The sequence below is a fragment of the Dermacentor andersoni genome, chromosome 2 (assembly GCF_023375885.2).
Source record: "Dermacentor andersoni chromosome 2, qqDerAnde1_hic_scaffold, whole genome shotgun sequence".
Taxonomy (NCBI): domain Eukaryota; kingdom Metazoa; phylum Arthropoda; class Arachnida; order Ixodida; family Ixodidae; genus Dermacentor; species Dermacentor andersoni.
In genome coordinates, this window is record NC_092815.1 from 21,395,859 (window position 1) to 21,423,838 (window position 27,980).

Genomic DNA, 27,980 nt, shown 5'->3' on the forward strand with positions numbered 1-27,980 from the left:
CTACCCGGCGAGGCGGCCGACGTAGTCGCTCGCTTGGAGAGAGAGGAGGCAGAGGATTTCGACAAAGTGAAATCGAGTCTGCTAAAAAAGTACCGGCTGTCAGCGGAGGCGTTCCGTCGGAAGTTTCGGGAAAATGAGAAAGGCAAAAGTGAGTCATATACAGAGTTTGCGTACAGGCTTATGTCAAACATGCAGGAGTGGCTCAAAGAAGAGAAAGCGTTTGGTGACCACGAGAAAGTTCTGCAGTGTTTCGGGCTAGAACAGTTTTATAGTCGGTTACCTGAGAACGTGCGGTACTGGGTCTTGGATAGGCTAGACGTAAGTACGGTGGCTAGAGCCGCTGAGTTAGCCGAGGAGTTTGTGACGCGTCGGGCTCGCGGAGCTAAGGACGGTCAAAAGGGTGAATTTGGCTCCAAGTTTGAGAGGCCGAAGTTCACACCCATGAGAGCAAAGGGGGACACACGTAGTTCGGATGCAAGTGAAAGCAGTCCGACCGAACGTACGGAGACGGCGGCAACCGAAGCCGAACGCAGAAAGCGGTTCGAGACGAGGCAAGCGCGCGTTTGTTATACGTGTCAGAAGCCGGGTCACTTTTCGGCGCAGTGTCCAGAAACAAAACCAAAAGTCGTGTTTTTGTCATTATGCAGCACTGACGAGAACATCAAGCTTCTCGAGCCTTACATGCGAGACCTCCTCGTGAACGGGAAAGAGTGCCGAGTGCTTCGCGATTCCGCAGCTACAATGGATGTAGTTCACCCCTCTTACGTAGAACCCGATATGTTCACGGGCGAGTGCGCATGGATCAAGCAAGCAGTGGAAGCTCATAGCGTGTGTCTGCCGGTAGCAAAAGTGCTTATTGAAGGACCTTTCGGAGCACTTGAGACGGAGGCCGCAGTGTCATCTATGCTGCCCCCCCAGTACCCGTACCTATTTTCGAACAGGTCCGATCACCTCCTGCGCGAGAAGGGGCTTTTGTTTGGTGAGGCTAGCGTTCAGGCCTTAACCAGATCGAAGGTTCGGGAGCTCGCTGCAAAGGCGGTAGTTGCGGGGCCGACGTTGTTGAACGATGAGAAAGGGTCAGAGGCGCAGCAAGCTGGTATTCAGAGCACGCCCGAACGGAATAAAATTGAGCCTGTAGCGTTAAAGGCACCAGATACTGGAGAGGAAATTCCCGATGCGGGAAAGTTAGAAGAGCTTCCGGTCGAGCTTCCGGGACTAGGCTCAGTGACGAACAGGAAAGACACCGATCAAGTCATTAGTGACTTAATAAGTAAAGCATCGCTGTCGCCTGAGCAGAAAACCGAACTACACCAGCTCTTACAAGAGTTTCAAGGTCTGTTCTCTGAGAGGCCTGGTAGGACTTCTGTCCTTACTCATGACATAGAACTTACCTCCCCAGAGCCAGTACGATCCAAGGCGTACCGGGTGTCACCCCGCCAGAGCGATATTATGGAGGCTGAGGTAAAGAAAATGCTACAGCTCGGTGTTATTGAGGCGGGTGAGAGTGATTATACCTCCCCTTTGATTTTAGTTGAGGTACCGGGCAAGGAACCTCGTCCTTGCGTCGACTACCGCAGGCTTAATTCCATCACTAAGGATCAAATTTATCCGATCCCTAACATCGAGGAGCGCCTTGAGAGAGTGAGTAGCGCTCAGTTTATTTCCACCCTAGATCTTGTCAGGGGTTATTGGCAGGTTCCACTTACAGAAGAGGCTAGTAGGTATGCGGCGTTCATTTCACCAATGGGGACATTCCGTCCTAAAGTTTTGAGTTTTGGTTTGAAGAACGCGCCATACTGCTTTTTAAGCCTCATGGATAAAGTGTTGCGGGGACAGCAAGAATTCGCTTTACCGTATCTAGACGACGTAGCGATATTCTCCGCAGCCTGGCCTGAGCATATGGCGCACTTGCGGGCAGTGCTAACCCGCCTGCGCGATGCGGGCTTGACAGTCAAGGCTCCCAAGTGCCAGTTAGCACAGGCCGAGGTTGTCTACCTCGGACACGTGATTGGTCGGGGTCGTCGCCGCCCCTCTGAAATAAAGGTGGCCGCTGTGCGAGACTTCCCGCAACCGCGCACGAAGACCGATATTCGGTCGTTCTTAGGTGTCGCCGGCTACTATCAGAGGTACATCCCCAGGTACTCTGATATCGCGGCTCCCTTGACGGATGCTCTAAGAAAGACAGAGCCGCAAACAGTCGTCTGGGACGAGACAAAGGAAAGAGCTTTTAGCGCCCTAAAGAGCGCCCTAACAAGCCAGCCTGTGCTACGATCGCCCGACTACTCAAAAGGGTTCGTTGTTCAGTGTGATGCTAGTGAGCGAGGCATGGGCGTTGTACTGTGCCAACGGGAAAATGGAGAAGTAGAACACCCCGTCCTGTATGCTAGTCGTAAGCTGACGAGTCGTGAGCAGGCGTATAGCGCCACCGAGAAAGAGTGTGCGTGTATCGTGTGGGCCGTTCAGAAATTGTCATGTTACCTAGCTGGCTCGAGGTTTATCATTGAGACGGATCACTGCCCTCTCCAATGGCTGCAGACCATCTCTCCCAAAAATGGCCGCCTCCTGCGCTGGAGCCTCGCTTTGCAACAATATTCCTTTGAGGTGCGTTACAAAAAGGGGAGTCTCAACGGTAACGCCGATGGCTTAAGTCGAAGCCCCTAACGTGGGAATCAGCCTCAAAATTGCTTGTTACTGATGTTTTTCTTCCTGAGGCAGGATTTTTAACCTATTGCTTTCGTGTAGTGTTTCAAAGTGATGATGTGCTTTCTAGTGCAATTTTCCGATTTGTGGACGCGTTCTGAGTGCTGCTAAACTACTGTAAGGAACTAGGCAGCAGTATAAAAGGGGAAAGAGCCTGGCAGGGCTTAGTGAGGGTTGTGCCGTGCTTGCTGACTGAGCGGTTGACTTTCGGCGTAGTTCTAACGCTTGCCGGAAACGAGAACAAAAATGTCAACTCTCCCGAAGTCACTTTGCAGTGTCCTGTGTGCACCTGAACGTGAGAACGAGGCCTTCTCTGTGCGCTGCGCTCAAGAAACGCCAAAGGACGCCCGACTTCGGTTATGAGCATCATCGAGCGACATCCCTCCGGACAGCGGATGCAGTCCCCTGACCATCGGGATCTCCTTCCCCCGGCGGGGCGGTCTGTTACGTTTCGCCTACAACGCGCGGTAATGCCGGCGCGGATGCAACGGACGCCGGGGCTTCGTTCAAAGCGGCGGACATTTTGGCTCGTTCGACGCCGCCGCAACGCCTCCCCGCCAAGCGTGTCCAGGCGTGTTTCAGTGCCACGTGTCTTCGTGCGTGCGTGTGTGTGTGTGTGCCCACGCTTGTCAAAGCGCGGCAGCCGGGGAGCGGAGCTCCCCAAGTGAGGTGCCAGGAGGTCTGTCCGTCGGCGGGTTGGCGATGCGTCACTACACTCGGCTCAACAGGTCTCTCGGCTCGACCGTGCGCGCCGTCGCGTGGGCTCATGCTCCGCCGTCGCGTGGGCTCATCCCGTGACCTTCCTTCTGGCCCGCGACGCCGAGAGTATAAGAGCAGCTGCCCCCGGACGCCAGGAGAGAGGCTCCGATTTGTACTGTTGAGTTACGTGCTCTCCCGCCTCTCCACTTCGGTCGACCTGACCGGCCGCTCTTTTGCTATGTTAGAATAAACAAGTTGTTCTGTTACCAGTCTTCTCATGCTTTGCCGGGACCTTCAGATGCTTCCAGTGCCCCAGGCCGCCAGGCCAACGCTACCCTTGGGGCTTGCGACCCATTCGCAATAACGGGCGCCAGCACCGAGACCCCAACAGCGGCCTCGTGCGTCCCCGATGTACAAAGCCACAAAACAGCTGCCACGACTTTTGAGATACGCCAGTCTGTATCACCGCTTGTGATGAACTGAACGATGGGCGCCTCAATGTATGTATGCCGTGCATAATGTGAGCTTCTCATCTTTCAATCACCTTTCCCCTTCCTCCCTGCCTTCCCTTTATCACATCTCTCTCTCTCTCTATATATATATATATATATATATCAGACGGCCTTCCTTCTCGTATACGCTGATTTCGCTAGGATGGCGAGCGCCATAACTGCAATCGCATAACAGGTGTTTCTTAAATGCGGGATGCATTTCTTTGGCTGCCATATGCCGGCCTCGATATGACGACATCGTAATAAGAATTTGAAAAAATCTAGTCCCTGCGCAGAATCGAGCCCGGGCTTGCAGCGGTGTAAGCCAGTACCTGCTCTGTGACACGCCACCAGTTGAGAAGGGGCGCGGAATACGTGCGACTGTTGAGCAGAAGAGCACCGCCACCGTTGTGCAGGCTTAGAGCTTAGAAGGTTCCCAGAGACGGACGCAGTGCGTTTGGCTGCAAACTCGACCAAGTTAAACACACACCCCGTCACACTTCGCTCGATGAGCTGTTGTGAGTGCGTGGCGGGCAGGACGTCTTGACCCCACTTCACGCAGAGTCAGAGACGAGGAGAGCTTTCTCGGCGAATAATTCTTTATACAGTGTTTACGTGTTGTGGTGGTTACTAGGAGAGCTCAACGGAGGCAGCTGCAAGCTTCTTAAATAACACCGCCCAGTCACCCAGATTCCCCAGACGATTCCCCTAAGTACGAAACAACGTCGAGGGAGAGAGGGTCCGGGCAGCCTCCGTGGTCCTAACGCCAGTTTCGGTGGCCGGCGCTTCCTGGAACCTCTGCGGTTCCAGTTGTGTGCCGGGCGAGTTTTATGGCCCGGCATAGGCCAAAGGGAACTGCCAGGCACGGGGACGAAACACAGCGTTCCTTTGGAAATCGTCCCGAACACAGCGGGAGTCGTCCGTGGTGCGGGCGCCGCCGGACGCAGGCGAGGTTGCATTGCTGCCGGCACGGGGAGTGGCCAAATAGCAGTCCGTGAGCCTGTGGCCGCATCCGTCGTAGACACCGTGCTGCCGTGAAGAAACCCGAGCCGTGCACGCACTCGTCGCATGCTCGAAGCAGGCACAATGGGGGCGGGGGGGATGAATGCGGCATACACGGTCGCCACACCATAGCTCTGGCCTCCCGTCAAGCAAACCCCAGGGCACAAACATAACGGGGCTGTAAATGGAAGCTGAATAAACTGTGTGTACTGTGCGAATGTTGACGCATAACTTGGAGACTTAAACAATAATCGTAACTGGTACCTGCTGACATTCTGATGGTCGGGTCACTCCTACAAGTTCTGTCTCGTTGTCGAAAGTGTCCCGTCGTCTTGGTTATACAACGCCCTCGCTAATCCGATATCAACTCTTCAAGTGCAGATATTAGGTTGCCCATTGTTCGGCTCTACATCGTCGTTAGATACGTTAGCTATAAGGATACCGTAAATCTTCGCACTGGAGCATTACATCATGCTTTTACGTTTTTCTTTTTCTTTTCCACGTCGCGGCGTCTTGGTCCAAGTGCATAAACATCGAAGCGCAGCTATTAAGACGTATACCAGACAGCACGGCATGCTTTAGCGGGCCCACACACTAGCGTGTGTCTGCATTTAAGCTCCACACGATTGCGGCGGCGTGATGGCACTGCGTGCGGAACGTCGGCGTTCGGCTCTGCTTGGGAGCGAGCCCTCTCTGCCTCGCGCAAAGCGCGCGCCCGCCTGCGGAACCTCTTCCTAACGCAGCGTGCCGACGGCGCCCAACAGGTTGCCGCCCCATGCGCGCCGTCGCTCTAGCGCTGTGACGGAAGGAACGTCGCGAGAACTCCGTTCGATTTCCGCCGCAGCCACCGCGTGAAAAGCTGTCCGTCGCGAGAGACGCACGCCGAAGCGCTGGCTCGCGTGCGGTTTTTCTTCTTCCTCCGGCATTCCGTTTCTCGTGGAAGGGGGCGCGCTCCTTTGCTCCCGAATTTCCCGAAGCCGGCTGGCGGCGCGGCCTTGCCCTTTCCCTCGCTCCCGAATTCTGCGGAATTACGCGAGCGCGGCGGCGGCAGCCTGTGGATGAGCGCGCACAGCGACCGCTTCCTCGGCGAAGCCCCGCCGTCCATTTGTTTGCGTTTACGTCGCTGGAAAGGTCAGAGTTGAGCGTGGGTATTTGCGGAGCGCGGCCATCGCTGGTTACTCTCCTTTTCCTGCACAACACCGCCGCAAACGCCGCCACGCTGCTTTCTCTACACCGGCGCAAACTTGTATTGCTTCTGCGGCAGTGCCATCAGCAACAGTCGTTTGCTGTTGCTTGCTATGTTCGATTTCCGTGTGCTTAGATTTAGGTGCACGCTAGAGAAGCCCAGGTGGTCGAAATTATTCCGGAGTCCCCCACTACATCGTGCCTCACAAACAGATCGTGGTTTTGGCACGTAAAACCCCATAATTTAATTAATTAAACTAACTCTCTCCCAACCGTTGTCTTCGTGCTCATCGCGATTCAGTTCATTCTCTGCTGCCTTCTTCTTTATTTTCTCTTCACTTCTTTTTCAGTCGCTTTCTGTTCTTCAGGTCCTTGTGTTTACTCGATACCCGTCCTCACTCATCTGGCAAATAGCCATCGTCGTCGCTGTCGGCCACTCACGCTTGGCATTTTCCCTTGCGTTTGTACTCAGCGACGACTGCCCTCTGCTGTTCCTCTTCTTACTTATACTAGCTACAAAAGTAAACTTAGATCTTTTAAGGGCGTACGTTCCATCTTTGGTCTGCCTAATGCAATTTAAGAAAACATTCGCGAAAATGAAAACGCTAAAAAGCGAACAAGCGCTCGACAGGAAACTTTCTTCCTTCCCTCCATCTGCTGCCTACTCTTTGCTTTCCGACTTTTTACTTTTGCTGAACTCACCGCTGACCACAACGCATTTCTTAACCGCGAACAAGCCCGCTCTTGCTCCTTGGTCTTCATCCATTCATGCTACGCCATTCCTTTCTCAAGAGAGGGCTCTTTTCCTTTCCCTTTTCTTTTTTTTTTGGGGGGGGGGGGGGGGGCAGCTATAGCTGTTCTCACTCCCTCAGTCATTTTTTCCATCACCTAGGAACGCGACCTCCACAAACGTAGACGGCTCAAATTAAAGTGGTAAACGTTTAAAGTTCTCTTTTTTTTCTTCTTTTTATCGAAAGGACATTGTTGCTACATTAGCTCAACTGCCATTCATAAACACAGCTATTTATTAAAGCTCCGAGGCCAAATAAGTGTATGGCCGTTTCTCAATATGTCCGAAACAGAGCTCTTCTTCTCTGCAATGTTACTGGTTAAATTTGCTCCAGCGACCTCACTTGACACTTCGGCTGCGAGCTCCATCGCTTCACTTCCACTGCGCGAGACACAGAAGGAAAATATAAAAATTACCGAGGAGAAAAGATCTCGCAGCCCTGGGCCGTTATCTTTATTCCATGCGTTATTTTTTTCTTTTCCCCAAATTCATTATTCACAGCGCCGCTGCACGAACTCTTGCGTCCACTCCGTGTCGGCTCTGAATCTGTAGCCGCAGCAGCTCGGCGATTCGTACTCGTCAATTAACAATTCAGCGCTCGCGCAGGTAGCGACTCCCACCATGCGCAGCGTCGTCCTTCAAGCTTGCTCGCCTGCTTTCCCTCTCTGTGTCCCGTGCCTCCGCTCCCGTGTTTCTCTCTTTCACCTCCGGCGCAGCGCCATCGTCAGCAGGCAGAGCAAATCTCAGGGTTCACCGAGAACGACCAGGAGTCGTTGACATTTCGCAGCGCCTGAGCGCACAGCAGCATCCACGCAACTCGAACCGCGGTTGAGAACGTCGCGCGCGCATATGCTTCCGATTCGCGATGACGGGAGCGCTCTTCCTTCTTTCTCCGCTTCTCCTGTCGGCACGCACGTCGAGCAGGAAAGCGCTCGCAAGGCCGCACTTGCTGTTATTCGACATGCGCGCATGATATCACACACATGAAGATGTTCTCGACTATTTCCTGGCGTGGGCGGAGTTTGTGAAAGAGCGCCGAATAGAAAGAAAGAAAGAAAGAAAGAACGAAAGAAAGAAAGAAAGAAAGAGAAAAAGAAATATTGTGAGGATACTGTATGCAACGTTATGTGCGCATTATGCTAGCATCTAGGTGCGGCACAAGGAAGCCCCTTCGCTTGGCTTTGGAGATGCCGACAATGACTTGTGTCCTTGTGTAGATGTCTGTCCGCTAGCTGTTGTTCTACCTTCTTCTCTCTATCTCTTCGCTATTCTCGCCTGCCACACGAAGCATGCGAAATGCCTGCGTTTAACTCGGTAATTTGTTAATTTGAAATAATATCTCTCTCCTCCTGTGGACTCAAGTCTGGCCGGACACAGAAGCTAATTTTTGTTCGTGCATTTCTTTAACGCATGTCCAGAGTTGCGCGAGCTATATTGCTGTCACTGCTTCGCACTCTGCGTGAAGCTCCTTTTATTTTGTGTTTCTACAACCTCAATTTACTGTCTTGTAAATTACATCAACGGAACCTCTTCGCGGGCACATTGACTGCAATGCTTAATGATTGTAGCTACGCAATTCGCGCTTTTGAATGCCACGACAGCGCCAACCGTATTTCGATGGGCACGAAAGCGAAAACGCCTTTTTACTGCGAATTTGCCACTCTACAATACGAACGAAAATTCTGTTTCGCGTACTCAGCATCACCTTCCACAATCTTGGTCGCCGCAATGCGCCATCCACGTTGTATTCTCGCGGTTATATTTCGACGGTTACGTTTGTGGATATATATATATATATATATATATGAGGTTGTAGGGCTAATATAGGAATATGACAAAAGACAAATAGCTTGGCAAGGGAACAAGAATTCATGATCGCCAGTCAGCCTCTACGCTTATTTAGGTCTGTTACTCACGGGGGACCCTGATCATGAGAAGGAAATTTATAAAAATGGGGTGGAGTGCATACATCAGGCATCACCAAATCCTGACTGGGAGCTCACCACTGTCGTTGAAAAAAAAGTGTACAATCATTGCGTTCTACCGGTGCTAACACACGGGGCACAAACTTGGAGGTTGACAAAGGAGCTCGACAACAAGTTAATGATTGCGCAAAAAGTGATGGAACAAAAAATGTTAGGCGTAACGTTAACAGACAGGAGGAAAGCGATGCGGATTAGAGAGAAAACGTGGATAGCCGATATTGTAGCTAATATTAGGAGAAAAAACTGGACCTGGGCAGGCCAGGTGGCGCGGTGATAAAATAAGGAAATGCGCAGGCGCAAGTTCGAATCAGCTATCGCAAGACGCGGGTGATAGGAGATCACGTGGAGGGGCCTTTGTCCTGCAGCGGACATAAAAATATGACGACGTTATATGTGTGCACAATGCAAATACCAGCAAACGTGCTTATAAGTATATAAACCCTGTAAACAGACCGCCAAGGCAGTGCCAGTAAGCGCACCTCTGTTCTGCGTAATAAAACAATAAATTTCTACATATAACCTTGACTTATAACATCGGCTCATAAGCACACCGACCTCTTAGTGGAAGAGAGCACTATATTTAACTGATTATTTAATTTACTTCATTCTCTTTTATGTAGCACTTCGGTGTGTGCTACTGGGTGTGACCAATCCTTCAACATGAGCGTGTAAACTACGATCTATACAAATTCCAATTCGCCTCGTACGGCGCAAATGCCGAGTAACGGGCAGTGGGAGGTTTGGCTTGCTAGCGAAGATCTGGAGAGCCAGAGAGTTCTCGATCAAGCCCAGCGAACCGCAGAAACCAGTGAAGCCCCCGGACTGAGGGACCCACCCACCGCCCAAAACCCCTAAGAGAAATAAAGTTTATACTGCGACTACTGCTTCAGCATGAGTATGTGCCACTGCGACCCAAAGGTACAGAATCCTTAAATGTAGCTATCTATCTGTCGTACTTCTCCGTACATACACCTGACATCGCGATTCTTCCCTCGACAAGCACCATGCATCGCCTTCGTCCACGTGACATCGCTGTGTAGACGTCACACACTGTGCATCCGCCTGATTTAGTGTTTACATCCCGCCATAGCTTGTTCGTGCTGCAGTACATGAACATAAAAATTGCATTAGATTAAAGTTGCGACCTTTGTGGTGGATAAACATACGCATTGCACGAGATTACACATTGTATAGGATTGAAAGTATTAATGCACTTTTACACACCGCCATTACATTTACGGCATTTAATTAACCACATCACTAAAGCGTCGCTTCACACAGATTAAAACATGTGCGTTGGATATGCATATTTTTGCAGAAGCAGACTTGTGCTGCACGACGTGCATCCGGTGTTGTGAGCAAGGACTAACTTTTCTTGAATAGAATACTTGTCGTGCACCTTTCCTGTAAGCTGTGCTCGGTATGAATCCGCCTTGGCGGTGGGCTGCGTGCCTTTACGTGCGAGACCAAGGCGAATGCTTCCGTAGAGTTGCAATTATGGAAATTTGCATACACAGGAATAGGTTGAAGAATAAGCCGGGATTGCCCGTGGTAGCTTTTATTGGAGCCATAATGTGACGGCGGATTAGCCTGATTTACGTCTCCAAGTGTGAAGTCAGCCTAAATAACGTTGGGTGCCCGATACTAAGGCGGAGGCAACCTCTAGTACAGAATATTTCACAGCACAGGTGTTTAATTACAATCAGTCGACTGATCGATCGACCAATCGATCCTTTCAAAAATATGCAGGCCATGTCATTTAAGTAGTCACTTATGTACTGCAGCTAGTACTAACAAAGCAACGACTCCTTTGTTGCAGTCAAATCTCTACTTCAACGAGGTCGATCCGCCTGGTGAATGTAATTCAACATGACTTAAAACTCTGCAGCTCTCGATTGTCTATTTCACCTGTAGCGAATCCTAAGTCTTCTGCGCGCTTTCCAGCAGCAGCGGCTGCGTTTCGGCACCGGACAAAAAAAAAAAAAAAAAAGGAAGTCGCAGACAGGCAGGGCTGATCAAATTTCACTGAAGAACAACAAAAATATAGCAAAGCGAAAGAAACAGGACACATTCAACCTTCTGCGGGACCCCTTGGTTGTGTTTCCCAGAACGTTTAAGGTGAAAGCCCGCACGCTGGCTTTATTAAATCAACGCCCGAACGGATGAGTGCGCCTTTTTACCTGTCGCTCGCTCTCTCGACCTCTGACATTTGCGCGCGGCGCACTCGCGCTGGTGCCATGTTGTTTTCGCACGACCACTTCTCTTTCTTTTATTCTATTTCTCTTACGCATAGCAAAGACCGCCAGAAGCCGCGCTGTCGCATTGCGAAAAACCCACAAACGAGAAGGCAAATGAATAGGAAGAATATATTCTGCTGCGTCCCCTAACCCTCTGCGTAATTAAGACGCCACGACACTTCCGTATACCGCGGGCTGCCACTGCGCAATGCTCGATTATTGCCAGCAGCGCCGCCTACCGGGCGCCCGGCTGGAAGCTTTCACTCTGCAGTGTGCAACACGGTCCACGCTCGCTGCAATAATATTTAAATACGTTACTCTGTATTTGCTTGCTCGACACATGTCGACATCGGTTGATCAGGCGCAACGACACGGACACATAAGGCACATGAGACAACACACATGTCTGTCTCATGTGTCTTCTATGTCTCTGTCGCTGTGCATGCGCTTTAACAAATTAGAAGATGCTCTACCAATAACAACGATCCAATATAACCACCCTCTTCGACCTCGGGTTAGACTTTGTTCTGGGCCTCACCTATAACTGCGCTGTCGAGACCGATAGGTGGCGTCCGAAACACCTGCAGCATCTTGTCACTGTTGCTTCCAGCGTCCACTGCCTCGTATCAGTGCTCTGATAAACTAATGCCAAAGCCTGCTTCGGAATCCGCTCTTCGCTATGCACGTCTTTAACATTCCGAATTCAGTTCAGCAGAAGATACTGGGCACTTTCTGTACCTTTCAGCTCGTGCGCATAGAGTTGTGCTTGCTTCAGGACAAGAAGTGACATCGCATTGTGCCAAAAGCACTCTCTTCGAGACTATGGCGCGACAAGCCATTACAACAGCGGAACGGCGCAATCAGCCCGCATTCACACAGGTCCCTCAAAAGTTGCCTATCGAGAATACCTCGCCGCATTCGCTCCACATCACAATGGAGCTGCCTCATTCCCTCTCCTGCCCTTTCAGTAACCTTACTGGAAACAGAACTTGCAGTTTGGCTGGTTGATACCAATTCATACTGTAGGTTGCGCTCGTGTTGGTCATTTCTTTCCTATCGTCCGTATGTTTTGTGCTCATCCCACAGTATGAAGTGTCCAATATCATGGCCGTTCCGGAGTCATAATGCGCCGGACTAGGTTTTAAGTAAAGGTGTTTGTTTCTTACTCTCTCGGAAGCCACGGAAAACATAATGCTCGTTCAGAACTTTATAGCAGTACTATAAAGTTTGACAGTGCTTAACAAAATTATACTGCTTGCATCTAACTTAATGACCTGTTGTACTGCCGCGACCAAGCCATGATGCCACTGCAGAGCCGTTCCTCTACTTCTTCCTTTCGATACTAGGTGCCGTTGATTTTCACTGCCCTGAGAAAGCCGTCGCTAGACGGTGTCATGCACACACCATCTATTGACCTAAAGCTGAAGATCATGATGGTCGGCCTCTGGTCCCAAGTCAGCAGTGCAGAATTTCTTTGAAGGCGTCGCATTGTTTAAAGCTTTCCTCGTACCTTTTCCTTCTCTGATATATAGATATCAATATATGTGTATTGCAGAGAATATATTTTCTAGTATTCATTCTAGAATAATCTAGCAGAGATCAAATGCATCGTTTTTACGCTATATACCCTCCCTATAGTGAAGATAATAAATTGCCTGACTTATGTCTCAAGAATCATGTTTTTTTTTGTGCCGAAGAGAAAATGTTATCTATATGCGATGACCTTGTGAGATATTGGATTAATGCTTTTGTAAGACGTGGCACTGACGCAGTGCTGAATTACTTGTACACAGGTGCATCTGCAACATGTACAATGGTGAATAACACCGGACATAATACGTATCCCTGAGACACCCCGGTACTTGTCCACGAACCGTTTATACCTACATAATGGCTGCGACCGGTGCTGTGTGGAATGACACCAATTTGTGGTATGGTATGGCGTTCCTATTCAGGTATTTGCTCGCCAGAATGTAGTTCTATTGACGCGAATGCGTTAGGGGCCCTGTGTCGCAGAAAATCCGGTGTCGGCGTCCCCGTGAGCGAAAATCCCTGTATATATTTAGCTATATGTATATGACACGCCTTGATATAAAATATGTGGTATATGCGGGCTATATTGCCACACCATTCTATCACTAAAGTTGTTCGTACCTTGTCTTACATGCTTGACAAAGTTATTCCTCGAATTTTTGAGGATGAGATCCCAAAAACAAATGTCATGAAACAAAACACCGACAGCGCATGCCTTTTATGTTAAGTCTTCTCAGACTGAAATATTAAAAGTGTGAAACAATAAAAGAAACCTGAACATTATGTAACTTTATTGGCGCGGCTGTGCACTACCTCCGGAATCGGCCCACGCAAGAGGCTGCGTTTCCACCAGAAAGTTCGCCTTCGTGCATAGCGTTCGCCGCCAGCGTTTCCCGGTAAACATTGCCGTTACATAAGCTGCAGTTGCCGGAAAGCGTGAGAAGCACTGAGGGATCTTTGAATGCTATTGCGTTCCACTATTAAAGGCGAAGCTTAAGCGTCCGCCAATTTTTTTTTATTGCTTCCGAATAATTCAAGAACTTACGTCAGCCTTTCGTAATATATTATATCTCATTTATTATCGTAATTCATTTACGAACAATAAATGCTCTCAACATGCGAGGTCTTCGCATCACTCAACTCCTAATAACTTGCACGATAACTCTTATTTATAAGATGCTTACAGCACGCATGAATTAAGACAATAAATGTAGGGTACATCGTGTGCAGATGAACTTCCAGTACAAGGCAATCGAACTTGACTTTATACTAACTCACAAACTGTCCTGTGCGTAATCTCAAACCCACGCGTAGAAATACCGACCGTGTAGACTCGTCTAAGGGCCGCGCTTTCACAATTTTTGACGATGTGCGGCCCTTACACGGGACCAAACCTTTTGGTTCGGTCTCGTGTAAGGGCTACTACAGCGAGAGTGCAGCGGTGGCGTAGAGGTAGAGCATCCGCCTCGCGTGCAAGAGGACCGTGGTTCGAATCCCGGTGCCGCGCAATTTTCCACCGGATTAAAAAAAAAGGAAAATCCACGTGTTGATAAAATTGCACAAACAGGCCTGGAGTGCGACCTGATCCCGACCAGAACCGGTAACGCGCACTCCCTCACCAGAGCAGGATTGGCCAGCCTGGTTCAGCACTTGGCCACAACCTCCCATATGAACACAACAATCGAACCCCGGCTCTCGGTCCCCAGCAGCTGCGAAGCAACTGACCATGCGGCGGTCAGACCTGCGACGCAGCAGAGGGTGCTAAGAATCCCTGGATCCGGACAGGCCGCCATTGGAATCTGAACCTGGCAACGTTTAACGCTAGAACGTTATCTAGTGAGGCGAGTCTAGCAGTGCTATTGGAGGAATTAGAGGGCAGTAAATGGGATAGGGCTCAGTGAGGCTAGGAGGACAAATGAAGCATATACGGTGCTAAAAAGAGGGCACGTCCTGTGCTACCGGGGCTTAGCGGAGAGGCGAGAACTAAGAGTCGGATTCCTGATTAATAAGAATATAGCTGGTACCGTACAGGAATTCTATAGCATTAACGAGAGGGTGGCAGGTCTTGTTGTGAACCTTAATAAGAGGTACAAATTGAAGGTCGTACAGGTGTACGCCCCTACATCCAGTCATGATGACCAGGAAGTCGAAAGCTTCTATGAAGACATGGAATCGGCGATAGGTAAGGTCAAAACAAAATACACTGTACTGATGGGCGACCTCAATGCCAAGGCAGGCAAGAAGCAGGCTGGAGACAAAACAGTGGGGGAATATGGCATATGCACAAGGAATAGCAGGGAAGAGTTATTAGTAGACTTTGCAGAACAGAATAAGATGCGGATGCGGATAATGAACACCTTCTTCCGCAAGCCTGGATAGCCGATAGTGGACGTGGAGGAGCCCGAATGATGAGACTAGAAATTAAATAGACCTTATACTCTGTGCTAACCCAGGCATCATACAAGATGTGGACGTGCTCGGCAAGGTGCGCTGCAGTGACCATAGGATGGTAAGAACTCCAATTAGCCTAGACTTGAGGAGGGAACGGAAGAAACTGGTACATAAGAAGCCGATCAGAGTTAGCGGTAAGAGGGAAAATAGAGGAATTCCGGATCAAGCTACAGAACAGGTATTCGGCTTTAACACAGGAAGAGGACCTTAGTGTTGAAGCAATGAACGACAATCTTATGGGCATCATTAAGGAGTCTGCAATAGAAGTCGATGGCAACTCCGTTAGACAGGATACCAGTCAGCTATCGCAGGAGACGAAAGACCTGATCAAGAAATGCCAATGTATGAAAGCCTCTAACCCTACAGCTAGAATAGAACTGGCAGAACTTTCCAAGTTAATCAACAAGCGTAAGACGGCTGACATAAGGAAGTATAATATGCATAGAATTGAACATGCTCTCAGGAACGGAGGAAGCCTAAAAGCAGTGAAGAAGAAACTTGGAATGGGCAAGAATCAGATGTATGTGTTAAGAGACAAAGCCGGCAATATCATTACGAATATGGATGAAATCGTTCAAGTGGCTGAGGAGTTCTATAGAGATTTATACAGTACCAGTGGCACCCACGACGATAATGGAAGAGAAAATAGTCTAGAGGAATTCGAAGTCCCAAAGGTAACGCCGGAAGAAGTAAAGAAAGCCTTGGGAGATATGCAAAGGGGGAAGGCAGCTGGGGAGGATCAGGTAACAGCAGATTTGTTGAAGGATGGTGGGCAGATTGTTCTAGAGAAACTGGCCACCCTGTATACGCAATGCCTCATGACTTCGAGCGTACCGAAATCTTGGGAAAATGCTAACATAATTCTAATCCATAAGGAAGGAGACGCCAAAGACTTGAAAAATTATAGACCGATCAGCTTACTATCCGTGGCCTACAAAGTATTTACTAAGGTAATCGCAAATAGAATCAGTTTAGAGTTCTGTCAACCAAAGGACCAGGCAGGATTCCGTAAAGGCTACTCAACAATAGACCATATTCACACTATCAATAAGGTGATAGAGAAATGTGCGGAATATAACCAACCCTTATATATACTTTCATTGATTACGAGAAAGCGTTTGATTCAGTCGAAACCTCAGCAGTCATGGAGATTAAGAAATTTGCAGGGACAACATGGCCACAATTAGTACATGACCGGGGTAGTTGGAGAAGTATGGGAGAGGCCTTTGCCCTGCAGTGGGCGTAACCAGGATGATGATGATTATTATTATTATGAAGGGCTAATACTAGATGGCTCTAGGTACTATATGCCGCTACTAGATTGATCTTGCCATATACTAGTGTCACGCGGAAGCACGCAGCGCGCGAAAATTCGCCGATGCGCATGCGCGGCTTTGGGGTTCTGAGCGCGATTGCTTCTCCGTTCAAAATATTCTTTTTCCAAATTTTGGACTACCAAGTCGGGGTGGCGGCCTTTACACGCGTGCGGCCCTTGCACAAGTCTATTCGATATGACTTTTTTGTCGCAACACACGCACACACACACAAAAAAAAACTGCGGTTTTACGCGCCCAAATCACTTACTGATTATGGGGCACGCCGTAGTGGGGGACTCCAGAAATTCGTACCACCTGGGATTCTTTAACGTGCACCTAAATCTGAGTACACGGGTGTTTTCGTATTTCGCCTCCATCGAATTGTCGCAACACACAAAGATTTTGCAAGAAACGAGGAGTAACATAAGTTGCTGTTTTACGATAGCTACGTGACAGACACTTATGAAGAATGGCTGCGTCTAGAAAAAGTAAAAACTGTGTGTGTTTCTGCCGGCATACACTTCTTATCGCGAGGGCCGTTTGACCTTGTGGAGGCGTATAGTCATTGCGGTTACGTAGCCTTGGCGTCCCCCTCATTGCCAGCTAGTTGCGTTGAGGGTGGAAGCATGTGTTTCTTTCTTTAATATTTCTGTAACGCGACCTCTTGAAGTAATGAAGTTGCGAGAGCCGCGGCGCGCCACCATGGGCCCATCCAGCGCGCTTCTATAAGGGGCCCCTCACCAGGCCCCATAGCAAATTTTGCTTATACGTTGGAATTTGTTACGCGCCCTCTAGGGAGCGTTCTGCCGCAAAAAAAGAATTGCAAATCGGCTCAATAATAGCTGAGATAGAAATATTTCAGTGCCGCAAACCCATGATTTTAGGAGGCGAACTCCACTGCCAAGCAAGACACGTTCTACACTTGCCCCGTCAAACCTCCGCAAGCGAAATTCTTTTCCTGTATTCTCCCATACCGGACTTTTAGGATCTCGTGACGTATACATACGTCACGGGCCCCGCCTTCATTTCTTTTTCTCCTCGCTTTGTTGCGGCGCAGCGCTCTTCCGCTGACGGCGTCGCGCGCGAGCTGCTGTTTGCCTCGTTTCGCGCAGCACACGATTTTGCGCGCTGTGCACGAGGGCACTGATTAGCGGTATAAGTCAATGGTATACGAATACTGAGGCAGACACAAGAGGATCACAGAGCATGATCCCGCGCTGGAACACGGTAGAAAATGACATAGTTTCGTTGTCTGCGCTCGCGACTGCACGACGTGGGAACAAGCAGACGAAACGGAAGTACATCTTTTCTGCTGCGGTGCGAAGTAAAAAAAAAAGACACGTAGACATTAGGTTTTTGTGTTTTATTAGTTTTCTAAGCTTTATTCGTCTACTCAAGCAACATATTACACAAATAACAGATGTTACCTTGAATAATTATCGAATTCACGTGTCACCACGAGCGACGTCACAGTACGAACACGTGTACGTAGGCGCGCTAGCACGTCTACGTCATCCTCCGGCCTGGATCGCGACGGCCGCGAGGAGAAGGGAAGACGGCGTTCGGTTTAAAATTTCAGATCTTTCCGCGGCGCGTAGCGATGTAATACTTTGCAGACGCGATCGTTATCGCGCAATGTATGCTCTGCGCTTGTCAGCTCAAAATGGCCAGACCTGGTGAGGGGCCCTTTAAACCGTGCCCGTATAGCAGCTGAAACCTGGGTCCCGTGTGTGGCGTGAGACTTAATAACAATGCGTCCGCCTTATATCGACTGATGTTTTGTTTGTGTATTTCAGTATATAAAGAATGAAAGAGTCCAACTCAAGAGATCAGATAGAATTAGCGGAACTTTCAAAACTGATCACCAAAAAGAAAGCAAGAGCTAATCGAAATTATAACGTTAGAAAGACTGAGGAAGCAGTAAAAAATCGACGCAGCATGAAATCAGAGGGAAGAAAGCTTTGCATAGGACAAGCCAAGATATATGTACTGAAAGATAAGCAGGGTAATATCATCAGCAATTTCGATGATATAGTAAAAGCAGCGGAATAATTCTATACTAACCTGTACAGTATCCAGAGCAACCACGCTACCTTCACTCAAAGTGGTAATGAACTGGATACAGAAGCTCTTCTGTAACTAGCGATGAAGTTAGAAGGGCCTTGCAAGACATGAACCTGGATAAAGCGGCAGAAGAAGATGGAATAACACTTGATTTAATCAAAGATGGAGGAGATCTTTGATGCTTGAAAAGCTTGCGGCCCTTTATACGAAATGATTCACGACTTCAAGGGTTCCAGAGAACTGGAAGAATGGCAACATTATACTGATACACAAAAAGGGAAACGTTAAAGAATTGAAAGATTAGAAGCGCATTAGCTTACTTACAGGATTGTATAAAATATTCACCAAGATAATATCCAATAGAATAAAGGCAACACTTGAATTCAGTCAAACAAGAGAACAGGCTGGCTTCAGCAAGGGATACTCTACAATGGACCATATCCATGTCATCAATCAGGTAGTCGAGAAATTTGCAGAGTGCAGTCAGCCTACCCATATGGCTTTCGCAGATTAAGAAAGGGAATTCGATTCAGTAGAGATGCCAGTAGTCAAAGAGGCATTACGCAATCAAAGAGTACAGGAGGAACACGTGAATATATTCGAAAATATCTACAAAGATTACACAGCTAACTTGATTTTCCACAAGAAAATTAGAAAGATACCTATAAAGAAAGGGGTCAGGAAAGGAGACACAATCTCTCCAATGCTGTTCATTGCATGCCTGGAAGAAGTATTGAGGCTTAGGAGTGAGGATCAACGGCGAATATCTCGGCAGCCTTCAGTTTGCAGATGACATTCTCCTGTTTAGCAACTCTGGGGACAAATTGCAACAAATCATTGAGCACCTTAACATAGAGAGCGTAACAGTAGGGTTGAACATTAATATGCGGAAGACAAAGGTAATGCTCAATAGCCTGGCAAGGGAGCAAGAATTCTTCAATATCATCAGTCATCCTCTAGAGTCTGCGAAGGAGTACGTTTAGCTAGGTCGACCAGTTACTCACAGGATCATGAGAAGGAAATTTACAGAAGAATAAAAATGGGCTGGAGCGCATACGGCAGACATTGTCATGTCCTGCCTGGAAGTTTACCACTATCTTTGAAACGAAAGGTGTACAATCAATGCGTTCGATGGGCGCTAACATATGGGGCAGAAACTTGGAGGTTGACAAAGACGCTCGAGAACAAGTTAACGAACGCGCAAAGAGCGATGGAATGAAGAATGTTAAGCGTAACTTTAATACACAGGAAGAGAGCGGTGTCGATAGGGGAGCAAACGCAGATAGCCGATATTCTAATTGACATTAAGAGGGGAAAATGGAGCTGAGCAGGCCATGTAATGCGTAGGATAGATGACCGGTGGACTGTTAGATTTACAGAATGGGCGCCAAGAGAAGGGAAACGCAGTCGAGGACGGCAGAAAAATAGGTGGGGTGATGAAATTAAGAAATTCGCAGGCACAAAAATTCGCCGATGCAGTTGGCGCAGGACAAGGGTAATTTGAGACTGGAGTGAGAAACCTTCGTCCTGCAGTGGACGTAAAATAGGCTTACGATGATGATAATGATTTCAGTATATTCACCCAAAGAGTACCAGCGTAAGAAAAAGGAGAATGAGGGTGTATGCATTACTCCGCTAAAAAGCAACGGAACAATATAAGCGTAGAATACAGTATCATCAAGGAACGACATCTATACATGGCAAATTAATGTGGAGACGGCTTTGAAGCATTTCATGCAGGAGTGTGTTCGTATAACACGCGTAAGGGGTGAAAACGAGTGACAGAGTGTTGGATAAATAAATAGGCAATATCAACGTCGTCCTTATCAAGCGGTGAAAGCCTCCTTCAGACACGTGGCGGTCATATTCAGTATAGCTTGGGCGCAGAAATGCTCGCATCTGAAAAACCGCTGAACCGATCAGAACGTAGTTTGTTGCATTTAAGCAAGAAAAATACATTGCATTGACTCTGGAAAGAAGGCATTTCATTTAGGACCTCAACCTCTCTTTCTTTCTTTCTTTCTTTTTTTTTTTAAATCAAGATTCCCGAAAAACACCATAGTCGGGTACAATTCTAGAAGTCAGCAGCATTTGCCTCTCAACCTTGTAGCTCTGCACCAAGCGTGTGCGTACGTGAATATTGCGGACAGCTTAGGAAAGTCACCGGAAATGTCGTGTCTTTCTTGTAGGACTGTCACCTGCTCCGCGTCTGCACGTCCGTCTCCATGGGCTCCAGTGAAGATTCCGAGGTCCCTGTTTGTTCACGGACCACGGTTTATGTAAGAACAGCCCAAAATCCGTACACATCTTCGTCGGCCTCGATACCAAAATCTGTGGCCACTGCGAAGGCTATCTTGTCTGTTCACATGAGGCACTTTATGCCCGACTTACAATCAACGCTTTTTTTTTTTCTGTGAGAAACGAACAGTGCGCAGAGCGCAGGCAACAGTCTATCTTGCATATCTTGTATCGTGTATCTTCTATACGTTATCTTGCTAACGTCTAATGCAAAATAATAATGTTGCATTTGATTTGATTCGAATTGCTTTGATATGCACTAGTTGAGTGCAACGCGGACGAAAACCGTCGTGCACGCGAACGTATAGCATATACCCGCTTCCATTCGGGGTGGGCTCTAAGAAGACTCACCGCCTGCTGACGCCTTCCATGTAGGCCTTGAGTGAGGTCGCATCGCCGTCAGCCGCCTCTTCCGCCGCTCCAGCCAGCGTCAGTGACGGGACCGGGGGACCCGGTGTACGCCAGGTCCCCGCCTCTGGGCCGCTCGCCTCCGCGGCCGTGCTCTCCGCCAGCGCGGCGCGGTCATGGCGCACTCTCGCTGGTGCTGCACCGGCGTCCGCCTCCCGGGCAGACACGTCTCCTTCGCGACTCAAGAACCGCGCACCGCAACGATCCCGACCCGCTGCTCCTCACCGCCGCCCGCCTCGCACCACAGGTCCCACGAGCAGGAGCGCTTCGCGAACTCCGGCGGCGGCGCCGTACCGTAGTCTCGAACGGCCGTTGGCGCCGAGCCGTGGCTCGAACTCTGAGGTGCGTACGTTGCCCGTCGCTCTAGTGTGCACTGTCCGCGGCACGCGCGGCACGACAGCTTTTTAGAGATCCATCGCGGGCGAATGCATTCGGAGATGCGCGTGTTAATCCAGCGCCTCTGACCGGCCTGACGCAGGCGACGACTGGCGCGGTGGTTTCGTTTCACGCTTGCGCTCACAGCTGGCGTCACGCACCAAGGCAACCAGCCGATGGCGTTTCGCCGCCGACTGTGCGAAGGCTGCGTCGTCTACGTCGCTTTGCGCCGCGCCTGGGCGCAGAAGTGGGCAGTGGGCGTGGACGCGTGCTTTGGAGATGGAGTGAAGTGGCCGGGAAAGTGGCGCCATCTACCGCTGCGGGAAAACGAGTGTGTAGCTTACCTCCCATTAGGATTCAAGGGCTCTGCGCGAAGCGGGAAGTCCAACAAGGCGCATCGGCTATGATGACTGATAAGAGTTTTCTTTTTCTTTTTGAAGATGGAGTACGACGTAGAGCGAAACGCGAAATATAGCGTCGCGTTCTGTTAAAATTCTGCGTGGCTCCGCACACGCGGGCACGTGTGCGGGTGTGTGTGCGTGCATAGGCGCCGACTACGGCAGGGGTGGGGGGGACTACGGGGCCCTGCGCATGATTTAACGTTTCTTTAGAGTTGCCTCGACGTTACTTATTGCTAAAGCTTACTGCATCATTGTTGGCGCGGACGTGCACGGTGTTTAATTCACATTTTCGCTTTATTTTTGCAAATCTTGACAATATAGGTTGACAAGCGCATTAAAGCACAAGCGGCGGCTGCCTCATCTGTATTTTATAACTTTTAAGTTACCACTCTGAACACCATGCAAAAACACAATATATGTAAATATATACACAGGACAAGGTTTATTATATATTTGAAAGAGAAGGAGGCAGCCAACTAACAATTATTTCTAATGGTATGGATAGCCTATGCCTAGAAAATTAATATGATGCTGTATGTTCAGCTCGGTTCAACTTGCTTTGCGTGCTTTTTTGACCTCGAAAAAAACCTGCAGACTTCAGTGACCCTTTCGGCAGAGTCTTTCATCAAGGGCGTGTGAAATTCACGGGAATGATATGTGTCGCAGTACTGCTTCTGTCTCCAGTCAGCAATGCTAACGGCTCATGAAAAAAAAAAAACCTCTTCTAAGAATTTACAGCATTTATTAGGGGTAGAAACATCGCCACTTGCATGCAGAGGTCATAAAATGTATAATTCACTTAGTAACCGAAATGACGCCAAGCCGGATTCACTCGAAATGAGGATCAATTACAGTCATGCGCAGCAGCGCTGATACTCCTACATTCAATAAGAAATAAAAATAAAAAAATGAATATGATGCATAGGCCTGCATATACGTATATTTTTATATTAATTTATAGCGCTACAGAAAAAGAAGGAACGTCCGCCAACGTCACCAGAAAGTATAAAGTGTACTACAGGAGACCAATTGCTATCCTTGCCACACGAGCGCCGATCTCGGAGTGGAGAGGCTGAATGTTCGGTTTCAGGCTCGAATGATTGATAATGCAGAGTTTCTACTACTTATTGTAAGATGACTGGCGACGCATCGTTCTTCTTTGTTTTTTTGTAGGTCTGCATGAGCTTGGCTAAAACTTCATTGTCATCATATTCTGATATTTCATATTATTTCTACCGGTCATAGGTGATACAGAATACAGAATATGCTACAGAATACTATTCAATACCTTGTTTTGCCATGGTGTGCCTTTATTCAGGCAGTGACCATCCCGAAGAATAAAAAAAAGAGAGACATAGCGCCAGCTCAACGCCTGTCGTTGTCACTCAAAGGGGGACAGCCACAGATTTTTGAACGTAACAGCGTGAAATACGGGAGACGGGGAGAAGCAAACAAACAGCTTGAACTAAGAGCGAAGAACACGAGGAAGAGTCAAGCAGAACGCGGGAAGGTAACGATGCTCGGTGTAGAAGAGAGAGAGAGAGAATGAAGAGGAAAGGCAGGGAGGTTAACCAGATATGAGTCTCCGGTTTGCTACCCTACACTCGGGATGGGGGATAGGGGTTAGAAAGATGACAGAGAGGAAAACGCTAAAAAAAAAAAAGGAAAAAAATAAACGCACACATGGAGGCACACACACAAAAGGCGTTCCAGTTAAAGTCGTTCACACAGGCCGGTAGATCGCAAAAAGCGCAATAGCGCGTGCACGGCCTTCTTCTGTGACGGTAGGTCCTTTCGATGTTGTAGAATTCTTTTTTCGGATAGCGCTTGGTCGTCCAGTTGGTCAAGTTCGTGGCGAAGGCATGCCCTCTGTGTACTGTACTGCGGGCAGGCACACAAAATATGGCCAATTGATTCTTCATGGCCGCAGTGGTCACATGTTGGGCTGTCGGTCATCCCTATGCGGAATGCATAGGCTTTAGTAAAAGCAACGCCCAACCAAAGTCGATATAAAAGTGTGGCGTCTCTACGACGAAGCTGTGATGGCGCTCGAAGACTTAGTGTTGGATCAAGTGAGTACAGTCGCGTGTTTCTTAAATGTGGCTCATTCCACTGCGACGCAGTGCACTGCCGAGCAAGTAGGCGGAGCTTCCGTGCTGCGTCAGTTCTAGAATGAGGAATTGGGACGTGGCGCTCCTCAGTATGGGCTGAGCGGGCAGCGTGATCCGCCCGTTCATTGCCGATAATCCCGCAGTGACTTGGAAACCACTGAAAGGCTATCTCATGGCCTGCTTCACTTGTATGTTGCAACGTCTCTGTAATATGGAATATTAGTTGTTCGTGTGGTCCGCGTCGTAAAGGTGACAGTAGAGACTGCAGTGCCGCCTTCGAATGGCAGAATATTGTCCATTTATGTGGTGGTTCATCACCAATGTGATGAAGGGCAGCAAAGAGCGCTGCGAGCTCTGCTGCCGTCGATGTTATCGCATGGGTCGTCTTAAATTTGATTGTTGTAGCTTTCGCTGGTATGACGATTGCCGCCACGGAGCTACTTGGAAGGACAGATCCATCAGTGTAAGTATGCGTAGAATCACGGTAGTTCTCGTACAAATGTAGTAGCGTGAGCTGTCTAAGGGCTGGTGATGATAGATCAGCTTTTTTCGAGATACCAGGTATTGTGAGGTTGTTTTTTGGCTGAGCGAGGCACCATGTAGGAATCGAAGGTCTCGCAGCCGGCGTGAAACAAGCTGGCAATGATTCATCATATGCGGTTATCGTCCGGCTGAAAGATGTGTGTGGTCTGTCCGCTGTTAGGGAGGCCAAGTGGTGACGAGGAGTCCTGGTCAGATGCCTTATATGGGTCCTGAGTACTTCAATTTCAATGTGGGTCCTGACAAGGTGATCTCCAGCGATTGCTATCGTAGAAGAAATGTGTGCTGCACTACAAGGTACGACATTTCTTCTACACCGAGCATCGTATACTTCCCCGTGTTCTCATTGGCCTTCCTTTGTGTTCTTCGCTCTTCCAGCGCTCTGTCTGTCTGTTGTTTACTCGCCGTGTCCCATCTTTTGCACTGTTTCGTTAAAGGATGTTACCTTGGGTTCCAGCTAGCTTGGGTTCAGACCTTAGTGCTATAGCCAGAGTCATGAGAAGCGACAATGCAGATAGAATAATGTTATCGTCTTCAAGCTCTACTACGGGATGCGTTAAATGTGCACATATCACGCAGTCGCAGGCTGTTCGCTTCGCACGTGCAATCTGATTAGACAGGCCTGTCGCGCTACTTAATCGAACAGAACGTTCACAAGAGAGAGAGAGAAGGGAAAGAGAAAAAGCAGGGAGGTTAACCAGAACGAAAAATCCGGTTTGATGCCCTACAAGTGGGAAAGGGGTGTTGAAAGATAAGCAAATAGAGAGGATGAGACAGGGAGCAGTCACATAATCACGGGAGATGCTCACATGCAGATCAAGGGACACCAATGCAGGCGACGGTCGTTAGTGCAAGTCTTTTCTCAAATAGCTAGGGTGTCTCGATGCGGGCGAGCACGCGAATCAAGGCATCCTTATAACTGTAGCAGCGCTTACGTCGCTCTCTGCTGCGATGGCTTATAATGTCGACATTGCAAAATAAAATTACGTGTTGCTGGCCTAGTGTAAGAACCCTGATATTACTGACGCCCACTAATACAGTGGATGAAGCCTTAACGCTATCTGAATATGGCAAAGAGATTTCCTTCGCGCATGAGCTTCCTAAAAATGACAACTTGCAGTTTTTAGTTTCCTGTCTAACCTTTCCTGGGCGACACGCCTCCTGGGCGTACTGTCCACACTCATGGAAATAGCTTTTACCGTTCGACTCGCTATACGCTAAACGTCCCAAAAGAGAGACCATGTGTCTTGAGGCGTGTTATGACTGCAGTCGACAACATGCTGTTAGTCACGCGCAGGAGTAGCATGAGAGAACCACGCTGGCAAGGTAGTCGGAGGACAGTCCCCACGCGACGCTGGGCACTGCTAATTTTCCTGTAACGAGCTCTCCTCCAGTAAAAGAGAATAGCGCAAACCAGGATGAGCACAAAATGAGAGAGACGCACACAGAAGCGCTTCTGTGTGTGTCCTTTTGTGTGTGTCTCTCTCATTTTGTGGCCGTTCTTGTTCGCGCTATTCTCTTTTACTGGACATGAACCAACTCGCCCCTACAGAGGCACTACTGGAGCTCCCCTCGCCAGAGAAAAAGCGCCACAAAGGAAAGAAGGCGTTTCTACTCCGGGGGAGGCCAAGACGACGCGAAGGGCTCAGGCACGTTTCACGGAAGAAAGGCGCCACGAGCTGGGGCATGCGCTGAGAAGCACCGGAGAAGACCAGTTGCGAGTGAGAGAGATCTCTCCCACTTCCACTGCCTGACCCATTCCCACTCCGCCTTTGCGCCCACTGGAATTTGGTGGGGGTTGCCGGTCCGATATTCCGTCTGCGACAGTGTTGTTTGTGCTTCTTGATTGATTGTCATCCTGGTGGGTGATTGGCTACAGCCAGGAGAGAGGGTTTGCAACAGAGGTGTTGTAATGACGGTGCGGAGAGAAAACAAGCGGCTCTGGGCCATGGAAACGGGGCTCATCCGGGCGCTCGTTGCTAAACACTTGACCATTTTCGGTTTTTCCTAATAAAGCACCAGTAAACCTGTTGGTTTTCGATTTCCTATCTTCCGAGCTTCTGATTCCTTCAATCCGAAGCCTCCGCCACGCTACCATATGGAGCCGGGATCGAGTAACCTAGCGCCTCAACAGGCGGTTTTGGTGATGTCTTGTTTTCACCATCAGGCCGCACGACAACGTTCAGTGGGGTATCTTTGCTCCGTCATTGTTGCAGTAGCTGAAATCCTCTTTAAAAAAAACGAAGGGCAAGCAGATAGTCAAGACGTTACTGGAGAGAAAGGTCACAAGTTGCTCCTCATGTGCTCGAAGTGGCTCATAACCGGAAGAAACTGGCTAACAAGTAGAAATTAATGTACCTATTGCTTCTTTTTTTGCTGCATGAAAGCTGGCTGGCCTGTGCCTACGCATTTCAGTATCGCAAAAGCAGTCCCTCTGTGGAAAAAAGCATGTTAAGCCGTATGTTGCCTGAGCTATGGACGTGGTGCATGAAATTAAACAGGGCTCTTCGGTAATGACAGGGTAAGGGAACATGCGATTTCTGTCAAGAATGAGACTGCTGGACATTCCCTTATGCACTGTTGCTCCTGCATGCGTGAGCCAAGTCTTTCTAACATCCGCTCACTCGGCAGAAACAAAGATACCTTGGCAAGTGAATTAATGGAGGCATACTACATTAAAAGAAGCACGATATTTGTATCATGTGATACGTCTGTGGCTCTGCGCAGCAGTGCAAATTAATCCCTTGAGTGCATGTTTGAAGAGGCATGCATTTTCGCTACTTAATCTCCGTGGTCTGATTGTGTTGCACAACTGCATTTACGTACGCTGGCCCCTTGCCATAAAATTAAACTTGCCGCCATAAATAACATTAGTTGCACGGCTGGCGCTTCTTCCTGTCATGGTCTTGTTTCAATTTGTCTACGTCACAAGTGCACCGTAATACATTCCAAAATGATTTACTCTAATAATGGTCCGTGATCAAAGCGAGCTAGCGCCCTTGCTGCCGATCGTATCTGTACATTGTAGCGAGGACAGTCACGCAAAACATCTTGAATGGTCTGTTCGCGACCACAGTCATCACACATAACATTGTTGGCCGTTCCGATACCAAAAGCGAAAGTCTTCGTGAAGGTCACTCCTAGCCTTGCCAACATAGTCTCACGTCGGCAGAGTCCAGTTCAGATGCGAAGGCGCAGCGAAAAGTCAAGTTGGTCTAGCCGGTTGCTTTCAAAACTTAGGGCGTTCTATACTAGGAGCATGACGCCTCGTGCAAACACTCGTAGGTTTCGATATAGCAAACGCCTCTTGCGCGAGAGTTATAACACAATGTCGATGATAATTATACCAAAGATATCGCCTACAAAAAGTAAAACAACAGACGTGCGGTAGCGT

General features: G+C 48.8%; 1 protein-coding gene and 1 long non-coding RNA gene across 2 annotated transcripts in view; one reads left to right on the plus strand and one right to left on the minus strand.

The window, feature by feature from the left end:
• LOC126542779 (uncharacterized) overlaps nucleotides 1-21,742 on the minus strand; it is a 114,238-nt gene extending 92,496 nt beyond the window's left edge. Inside the window, exon 1 of the mRNA XM_050189837.3 lies at nucleotides 21,103-21,742. Within this exon, the coding sequence (XP_050045794.1) occupies nucleotides 21,103-21,122 (20 nt within the window). The 5' untranslated portion in view covers nucleotides 21,123-21,742. The remainder of the gene's footprint in view (nucleotides 1-21,102) is intronic.
• The window catches only part of LOC129387832 (uncharacterized), a 239,617-nt gene that overhangs the window by 83,344 nt on the left and 128,293 nt on the right, over nucleotides 1-27,980 (plus strand). The window lies entirely within an intron of this gene.